The 10,157-nt window shown below is 46.7% G+C and overlaps 1 protein-coding gene across 1 annotated transcript; it reads right to left on the bottom strand.

Moving 5' to 3' along the window:
• Positions 1–1,622: 1,622 nt before the first annotated feature.
• On the bottom strand, positions 1,623–9,603 carry PROX2 (prospero homeobox 2). Its single transcript, XM_045551327.1, has 4 exons — positions 8,284–9,603; positions 4,510–4,617; positions 3,284–3,478; positions 1,623–1,808 (listed from the first exon to the last, which is right to left on the bottom strand). Exons 1-4 carry the CDS (start codon positions 9,601–9,603, stop codon positions 1,623–1,625), a joined length of 1,809 nt encoding a protein of 602 aa, XP_045407283.1.
• Positions 9,604–10,157: the final 554 nt, after the last annotated feature.

Raw genomic sequence — 10,157 nt, 5'->3', positions numbered from 1 at the left:
AAATTCAAAGGAAAGTCATCTTTCATACCTTTTTATGATATATCTAGCAATAGTTTAGGGATTTAATCTCATCTGCTGCAGCTAGCATCTCACCCGAAAAGTCATGGAAGTAGGGTAGCTGAATATGGAAACTTGTTTTATGTAGATGAGAAAGAAGTAAACTAATGAAGTCACAGACACCCCTGATCAGAACTACAGAGTCTGAGCTACATATACGCCTGCCTCTCGCACCTTTGGCAGTGCTTACAAAGACTTGATTCTGATCAGCTTAGAAGATAGATGCACTTACTCAGCTTTACACATGTCTCACCTGTATGCTTAGAGTGAGTCACAATTTGTGTTGGGCCAGTAGGAAAAAAAAGAAGTGTTGATTTCACAAATTCCTTCATCTGTGAAGGAATTTCACAGATGTGAAATTATAGTTCATCATCCATGGGCTATAATTTTGTCATGGAACGGGAAAATTTCCATTTCTCTGAGATGCTGTGTTTGTCCCAGTTACACAATTCATGGTCTGTGAGGCTGTGCACAGCCTGTGCAAGCCCCCTGTCTGGGCCTCAGTTTCTTCCTCCCTAATTTAAGCAGAGTGGGCCAGATGATCTCCTAAGGCCCTTTCTAGCTTTCACAGTCTGAAGTTCAGTTTCTTCCGCATATCTGAGGTTGGAGTATCAATTGTATTGGTCAACTAGAAACTGAGTTGTCCAGCTGATAAACTCTACCAGCAGAGTAATGTGAATGCAACACTCAAGTCCTGCAGAAAGTTTGTGTTGGGCTTGTTGAAATGATCCGTGGAAATCTTGAGTGAGGAAGTGCTCCTAAGTGCTGCATGGGGTTGTCAGAGGACAATGCCCCATCAGTGCCAGATGCTTACTGATAGTGGAGTCGTGTTTGAGATCCTGAGTGGCAGCATGAGCTGGTCCAGCATGCAGTCTGGTATCAGAAGGTCTTGGTTCCTCCAGCACCTGACTGTCCCGACTCACCCAACTGTCTTAGTCTCATGGCCTTTGGCGAGTTACCTCACAGTTTAAAACTTCTGTTTGGTCATTTTAAAAACAAAGATAATAACTACTTTTCAGGGTGAACAGCTTAAAGATGATGTATGTGAAAGTGTCTAGCACATAGATGGTAAAGCGGTAACTGAAATCAAAACAGCAGTTTATAAAAACCCCAAATAAGGTAACCTTATCTCAAAGCCAAGGGGAATAAACAACATTTGTGTAGTGAGTGAGAAATGTTACATAGCACTTTAGGACATGCTATCTTTTGATCATTACATCCTTGTTTTATAGATGCAGAGATACCAGGAAGTTCCCAGGGTCACAACATCTGGAAACAATGGAGTTGAGATTCAAGCTTTGTGATTCCAAACTTGTGTTCCTTTTACAACATACTACCAACACACCAATATATTTAGTTGATATGTTTTGTAGCTAAGGTTAAATTTCTGATGATTCTGGAAAAGAAAATAAATTATCACAACAGTAATAGTACCTATTTGGTGTGTATGCTGGGGAGGCGGTTCCTTGTGCTTTTTTTTTTTTTTTTTAATATGACTACAGCTAACCTGCCATTTAAGACAAACCCAGGAAACTCTGGCCAGTCTCTCCTCACTTTGTGGGATCTTAACTCTGCAGCAGCTCCTGGGAACAGCTGGAAGATTTAAATATCTCTGGGATGTCACTGTCCAGTTTCGAAATAATTTTATAAATGGGTTTCTTCCAGGAAGGATCTGAGTCTTTCCCTGCGGAGACAGCCCTGAAGAACTCCTGTAATGTCAAGCTGGCGATCTCCAAGAAGCAATCTGGGACCTGCATTCCCAAAGAGACCCACAAGAAAGAAAAGACGTGAGGCTGGGAAGCTCTGGTGCCACAGAGACCTCACTAGCGGACGCTGCCTGTTCCCCGGGAAGGGGGCTAAGAGCATCCCTGCTCTACTGGCCCCTGATTTCTGCAGCCCCAGGAATCCCCTGCTCCCCATCAAACAGAAACTGTAATATGACAGTTCAATGAGACAGCCCTGGGAGAAAGTGAATGAGGGATACTCCCTTTTTAGGAGTTGCTGATTCTACCAATGGGTGACTTTTTAGTAAGTAAGTAGGAAAATCTTACTGAAATTAAATCTGTGGCTCAAAGTGGTTTTCAGATTCTTTCCCTTAGTACCTATTGTGGAAAGAAAAAAAGCTTGGAACTATCATTCCTCATGCCACCACCTTATAGGGCTGGATCTGAAGGGCTTAATGTTCCTGTTTTCAAAGCCAGTTGAGGGGGCTGTTCCGGGACCCTTATCTACACTGGCACCATGAATGATGCGGTGTCCTGCAGGCTCTCCACGTCCAGCTTGGCTTGGGGCTTGCTGCCATTGCATGCCAAATGAGCGTCCGCATGTGGAAAGGTGTGGCAGTGCCACCCACCCTGTACTGGCCCTGACCTCTCAAGCCTCAGAAAGGAGGCGTGGTCCGTGTTCCCCACAGGTAGCCTTAGCTTTCCAAACATATTCTGACTGAGCATTCAACCAGTGGATGCCAAGAGTTCTTATATTTCTTGGAGGTATCAATAAACTGCTCTTTGTGATCACAGTCAGGTGAGAAAGGCAAGAAAAGGGAAGTGTAATCTGTGACCAGACACAACTGGCACCTGCAGGATAAGATGCCAGCCTAACAGCTGACGCCTGTGCATGAGGCAATGTGTGTTCTTGATTAGGAATTTGCACCAATGACACTTAGACTCACCCTTTACTGACACTTAACCTCTAAGGTGCCACCAGTGTGCCTTCATAGAGATCCCCAAGGTACTGAGAAGCTTGAGTATAGTTTGTCCTTTCTAGAAAGGATCTAAGGGGACTTGCGCTGGAAGGCCCATAAATAAAACTGGTCAAGTGAGAATACAGATAAGAACCACATGATGAAAAGAATAGAAATTTTTCAGAAAACCTAGGCCAAGACTAGGTGCTACAACAGAGCCCAGCATTCATTCCTGAGCCTCTTTGCACTAAGGCAAAAAGGTCAATAAGTTATAAAACGTGATAATTTCAGAGTAGTAAGTCTAAAGTGGCATAACACCTGGCAGACGTCTGCTTAAGTTTCAGAATGAAGACTGGCTATCTATTCGGTTTGCTGCCTCCACATGTTGCCTAAAAGATGTTGAGGTGGATGATACAGAGATTGGCTCCAGGCTGCCCTAGCTCTCAGTAACTTAAGGACACACAGAAGGGGATCTTTCTAGAGCTCCAGTCACATAGGGAAGACATTCATCAGACCTCATGGGACCTCCGTACATGGTCTTACCTCAAAGTCATTTCCCTTGTTATAGTGCATATTGAGAGCTCGGAAAAGTTCTGAATCTCGGAGAACCACCAGCATCTTGGGATTTGTAACACCATCTGAAATTGCTTGCCGGGCATATTTTTCCATTTGGATGTAATAAAACTCACGAAAGTTGCTGAACCACTTGATCATCTGGGAAGTAATGCAGCGGTTGAACTGTACAAACAAGGGGTCCATCAAGTCAGACATTTACCATCAGTGCTCAGAATCAGACTGTCCACTTCCAGTTCAACATAAGGGTTAATATGAATGGCTTCAGCCAACATTAGCAAGGGCTTCCATTATAAAAAAAGAAATCCCGGCTATTTTCTAAGCCTATTCAGTTATACTCAAATCTGAATTAGCTACAGTACCCGTTAGAAAATAAATGTTTCTTGATATGCTAGTTTATGCAGGTTTTTCACCCATGAAAAGCTTTTCATGGTGTCTAAATGTGACTTAGGGAGGGTGCAGGGTCAAGGCCAGTGTGGTGCCAGCTTTTGCTGCACCCAGATGACTACATGGCAGCCCTGGAGCCTCCTGTCTGGGTAAAGGGCAAAGGGAAGTGGGGGAAGGGTGCAAGTCAGCGAGCAGTTAACTGGCAACTTGGAGTTGCAGAATGAGTTGAAATCAGAGTTTGCTGCAGAGATCAACCAAGTAACTGATTATAAGGGAAAGACCTGAAAAACTTGAATGATACACATCCAAAGTATTAACAGCCCTTAACCTAACACCTAGGGTAAAGGAGGCCCTCAGAAACTTTTTTGGGTAACAAGTGAGGTCTGGTTCCAACAATCAGTTTGACTTTCCTTAATGTCACATTTGATCTGTGTGTACTTTCAGTTTTGAAACATAGCAATTTGAATGTAAATTTGACAGTGTCTGACTATATATTCTTTTTCATAATGTCCCTAGCAAAGACAGAGAACTAGGCCAAAAATGCCACTTTACTAGAATTTCTCTCTCTACTTTCCCTTCTAATGTGTTTCTGGCTTTATCTACAGCTCAATAGCTTAAAAATTCAGATACCAAACCTGCCTAGCCTAAAATTTTTCACGATTATTTGGGCAGAGTCACATCCCAGAACTGGACAGTGCACTGATTCCACCAGCAACACAAAGGGGAGCTTGAAGTCCAAATATGATGACCTAGGACTTGCCTCACCAGGCAAAACACTGCAGAGGCTGAACTTGATTGAGTGACTTTACCTGAACATCGGGGAAATATGCCTTCAGGAGGTTGGAGCTGGGGTATCGTGTGAAGAAGAACATTAGTTTGGCCTTCCTCAAATGACCAGGGTTTAGACCCTCCTGGATTTATCTCAGTGTCAAGGAAACTTCACAATTTAAAACACAAGTTTATCAAACAGTTTTATCAGATCATCCAAATAGTGGATTGTCTTGTGATTTCTATTTTATCTTTTTTTTTTTCTGGTTGAATGGTATACTTGCTCCATTTTTCTGTCTCTGGAAACTCTGATCAGTTAAACTGGATACCATATATGCACAGTTAAGTTACAGAATTCTAAGAATGTTGATGTGTAAAGGCATTTTTAATATCAAATACAATTTGTTGCGCTTTGTGCATGTGTGTGCGCTCTCAGAATAGGATGGGAAGAGATGGCAGTTCTATCCCAGATAAACCATTTTGAAACCCCAAATAGAGATTTACTTCCTCTCTGCCTCAGTTTCTTCATCTGTAAAATGAGAGGAGTCAACTAGATGGTCCCCATTCTGACTCCCATTCTTGTAACTGCCTTTATAGTGGTTAAGCCAGCAAGCACCTAACCAGGCTGAGTACCAGCTCACATTCTGCTCTTGCTCAAGAAGCTTCAACTGTTGGGCTGCATCTGCTCTCCATGTGCCTGACAGAACTTTCCCTCATTCTTCAAGTCTCAGCTCAGAAGCTCCTCTGTGAAACCTTTCCTTGCCAAATTAGGCCTTCCTTACCCTGGGCTACCAAGACCCTTTGTACAAACCTGTGTTGTGGCAATGACCTTATTGGAATTTTTACTGCATGTTTGTCTCCCGATTTAGACTGTGAGCTCCTTGAGGGCAAGGACCTTTTCATCTCTGTAGTTCCCCATGCCTAGCCCAGTGCTAGGAACATAGTAGGTGCTCAATAAATGTTTGTTGGATGAAAGAGTGAGTGAACAATCAACCTTAATCCATACACATGTATGGATTTTATATTCCAAACCACACCTCACTCAGGCAACAGAGTCCTCTCCCTTTAACAAGAATGGAGGATCTGTGGTGTGACTGCCTAGCACAAGGGTGGGAGGGAAATAAAGATTCTTACACAAGTATGCTTAGCATTCCCAGGGACAGTCCTCGGGTTGGGTGAGAAGCATTTCACAGAGTAACCTGGATCTCTGGTCTGAGAGCTGTAACTTAGGACAATTAAAACTTCCCCATAGAATACATCACTTTAGCCACAAAAAACCAAACCAACCAACTATGATTATAGCTGGCCCAGGCACTCAGCCTGTTGTGCATAGACCTGACTCCTGCCCTATTGGCCCTACTAATCCTTCCTGCAGGTTCATAAATGTTGTGGAAAGAATCCTGGATTTGGGAGTCCAAAGACCCAGTTTCAGACACTGAGTCATCTGTTAGCTGTGTGACCTTGGGCAAGCCAATTAACTGCTCTGGGCCTCATTTCTATATATAGTATAGTGGTTAAGCTGTGTGTGGCTGTCAGATCCTGGATTTGAATTCTGGTTCCTCACTTATCTAATTTGTGACTTTGGGCAAGTTAGTTCACTGCTCTGTCCCTGCCTTTCAGACACCTGATCCTAGAGTGGATGCTGGAGATTGTGAGATAATACAGGCCCACAACCCCTTATCTGAGATATGGTATTGCCAAGTGGAGTTCAGATTTCAGAATTTCTGTCAACTTATAAAGGTAATATGATGTGTATGCCATATGTTCATTGACATCCACAGCAGAGGCAGCCTGTAATCCAATGCAGTGATATTTCTACGGCAACACATATGACTACTATGTGGGATAAAGTCTATAAATAGCCTCCAACCAGTGAAGGTCAGGTTTTGCCACCAAAAAAGTTTGCATCAATCTTAGGGGGAAAAATCATGGGGCTTTTCAGAGCTTTTTGGATTTCAGAATTGTGGCTAAGCGGTGGTGGACACGTACATGTGAACTGCTAGTAGCAGTGCCTGCCACAAGGAAGTGCTCAGTAAATGTTACCCTGATTGTGATCTTCACAGCTGCCCTACTGGTCACAGGGATGGCATGTGACTGTGAAATTCTTTTAGCAGCTTAGAGCAGCTTGCTCTTAGGTGGCTTTCATGGCCCGCAGGAATAAATCTCTAGGGCTGGAATACAGGCAGTAGGGATGAGGGAAGTTGGGGGCCAGGATGCTGCCTAGCGCTTCACCCGCACAGCCAGGCCTGGTTTAGGTCTTTCTTAGGATGGGCCCCGAAACCTCCTGAAGCTCTGTGAGCCCAATCCCCATTTTATGTGGCAGGGACAGGCACATGTAGGAACAGGCTCAACAAATACCAGCAAACATTTGGGGACTGAGTCTTCTTGAGGTTCTTTGGCCGCTGCCTGAATGTAATGAGGAATCTTAACCAGTGCCCAGACAGGTAAACTTTCACATACAGAAAATCTATCTGTGCTGGTGTCTCTCTACCTCCAAGAAGATTCCCTAGCAGTGGTGGCAAAGTGAAGTGTTCGCAGCCTAGGTTTTATGGTCGCTGACTGCCTTCCAGGAAAGCTTCCGCGTGTATCCAGCACCTTCTGCCAGCAGGGGGTGCTCGTAGCATTTAGGACACAAGGGCGGGCTATGGCGTTTGGGTGAGCTGGCCCCGCTGGATCCTGCCACTCTCTCTGCCATTGCCAGGCAGAGGACAGGACTCTTCACGCTGGGATATGCTACTCCACAGACACATCAACCTCTGGAGACTCAGCTCAAGGCTGCCCGCGAGAAGCAGCAGCGTGAGCACATCTCTAAAAAAGCAACATCCAAAATACGTTCTCAGGAACTTTAGTCTTGCAAGAAAAATGCTTATTGGAAGAAGGTTCTTTGTCATATGAGTTTGGGGCTGAATACATTTTCCTCTTAGAGCTTCCACTGGACTTCAGCATGTTAAAGGCTCTGAGAAGTCCCTCAGCAAAGAAGCTCACCCAGTATTTGCCCAAGCTGCTTTTTCTTCTAACTTAACAACTATTAATATCCTGAGGGTGATATAATACTCTGGGAAACACTTTAAGAAAATGGGGTCAGCCTAAGGGTTGCAAAGATGATGCAATGAGATCCAGACCCCTGCAGATCAGCCTGGGCCTCTCAGGCTTCGTCACGGGGGCCTCCTCTCCCTCCATGTGCCCTGCCCTCCCATCTCCAACCCACTTAGCTGCAGCTTGGAAGCTGCTCCTTAAACTGAAGAGCTCTGACCCCTTCCAGCTGCCTCTCCGGGTCTAGTCCTTGAGGAAAACTCCTTTCCCATCTGCCCCAGCAGTTCCTGGTCCCTCGTATGTTCCCCATGAATTATCTAGACAGTGCAGCCTTTTTGCCTGGAGAGCCGTGGGGTTGGGAAAGCCATACCTCAGATGAGGTCATTCCCTTGACCCTCTGCCTAGGTGTCTGGGCAGCTGACAACCAAAGTATGGGGTTCTTCCTTCCATAGGGTATTTATCATATTCTGGAAGCCCATTTGAGTTTAAAAACAAACAAAACCCTTTCAGACCCAAAGGAATTAAGTCAATAGTGAAAGTATCTCATAGGTCACAAAAGAAGATAAATGAACCTTCCCAGGATCCTTAAATTCCAGAATGTAGGCATCACTTTAAAACTAATAAGCTGTGAGTCCCAGGGAATGAATGCCCTGTGGGAAGACTTGGGAAAGCAAAGCTATTCCATATGCAGTATGGTTATTTGTCCCCCTCCTCCTCAGCTTCCAGTGTTCCTGTTTCTCTGGACAGTGCCAACGAGAACTTCAATCACTAGTAAAGGATATGTGGACGGAAGAGAAAGGAAGTGCCTCCGAGACAGCGTGCAGGCCACCCTGCTCCATCTTCACCGCGGGAGGAAGGGGCAGGCTTTCCAGACGGGCAGAGGTAAAAGGCAGGGGGCACTGCTGCTGGCTCAACACCGATGGTCGCAGTTTGCAAGCTCCCCAAGGCCGTGGGGCAGACTCTGGGGAAGGGTGACTTTGGGAAGATGAGTCCTGGGGAGGACTACCGCTCCAATGGCCATTGGGTCCATGACTCAGCAGATGGCTAAGAATCTGATTTTCCTGGACGTGGGAAGGCACAGTCAAGGGACGGTTTGCTGGGGGACCGTGATAGGATTTGGAGATCATTCTTGGAGAGACAGGGTACCTAGGAGAATCTGGAGGCCTAGCCAGTGGTAAGTTTCCCAATGGGACCCCAGCTTGTGGCTGGACCCTTCTGGGCAAGGCGGCCAGAGTAAATGGACCTTTATAGGCTCCTCCCCCGGGAGGTGAGGGCTCGCTTTTACCCTCTGGCGCTAGCCCCTGGAAGCTTCTGCCCAGCTGAGCCAGGTGGCCTGGAGGATCCAACAGCACCTTTCGTAATACTGAGTCCACAGCCTGGGACACTGCCCCGGTCAGTTCTTTCCTCAGAACCTCCAGCAAAGCCTGTGCTCCGGAAGGAAGGAACCTGGGCTCCCCAGACTGGTATTCGACCTCAGACACTCTATGTTTTTCTGCCCCAGAGAGGTCATTACTGGAACCCTGGTGGTGGTCATTGTCCATAGCCCAGGGGCCGGACCCACAGCCATTCCTCTGCTTCACACTCAGGGGGGCTTTCCCCTTGTCAGCCCCTCCTGGGCCCTGAGCTGTGTCCCGGGGCTCAGCAGCCTGTAGGAGGTGCGCTTGCAGATGTCTTAGCTGTTGCTTCAGCAGATGAAGTTGTTCTCTCACCCAAGGGCCCCCTTTCCTGTTGCTCCCGCCCCGGGTGGGGCCTGGCTTCAGGGGGCCTTGCTGCGTGGGAAGGCTCTGCTTCCTCTTCCGCTCTCGGGCCTTCTCTGGGCAGCACGGGCTGTCCCTGGCTCGGGCGTTGCCTGGCACCGGAGGGCCAGGGGACAGACACATGCCTCGGATGATGGTCTCCACTCTGGCCCTCTTTGCCTGGACGTGCTCATCCCCAAACCAGGCGGGGTCGGCGAGGCTGGAGTTGGGGACCTGGTTCCAGGGAAAGGGGGAGTCTCTACCCAGCTCTTGGGGGGACAGGTTTCTCTCCCCTTCCATACAGGGTTCTGCCAGGTGGGAGCAGGTCCGGGACTGAGGAGAAAGCAAGATGGAGTTTGGGTCCATCCCCTGGCCCCCCACGCACTTGTTCAGAGTTCTGTGAAGGGGCCAAAGGACTTCAGGAATCCCTCCCCGTAATCTCCGCAGCTGGACGTGCACCCAGAATGAGCTGGGTTCCTCCTCTGCACTTAGAAGGGTGAAAAGCTACTGTCGCAGAGGAAGGAGTCAGATTCTGGGGTGCCAGGACTTAAAAACCTCCTGGGAAGACTCCTGAAATCAGAGACAGAAAGAAAACAGTACGTGTGACTTTGAACAGTGCTTTTCACACTTGATTGTGCAAATGAATAACTTTGGGATCTTGCTAAAATGCACATTTCAATTCAGTGTCTCTGGGGTGGGGTGTCTGCATCTCTAACCAGCTCCTAGGCGACACCTAGCTGCTGGGCAGGGCCCCACTTTGTGGAGATTCCCAAGAGTGATCCTTCAGGGAGAAAAATCTTCTCCTGCCTGGAATAACAAAATAATCATAACAATGATAATATTAGAATAATGGCAGCCGACTGAACAACTGGCATTATGCCAAGAAGCTTACATCTATTATCTAATTTAATTCTCATAAC

Source organism: Lemur catta, chromosome 1, assembly GCF_020740605.2.
Source record: "Lemur catta isolate mLemCat1 chromosome 1, mLemCat1.pri, whole genome shotgun sequence".
Taxonomy (NCBI): domain Eukaryota; kingdom Metazoa; phylum Chordata; class Mammalia; order Primates; family Lemuridae; genus Lemur; species Lemur catta.
This window is presented reverse-complemented; position numbering and strand designations above follow the sequence as displayed.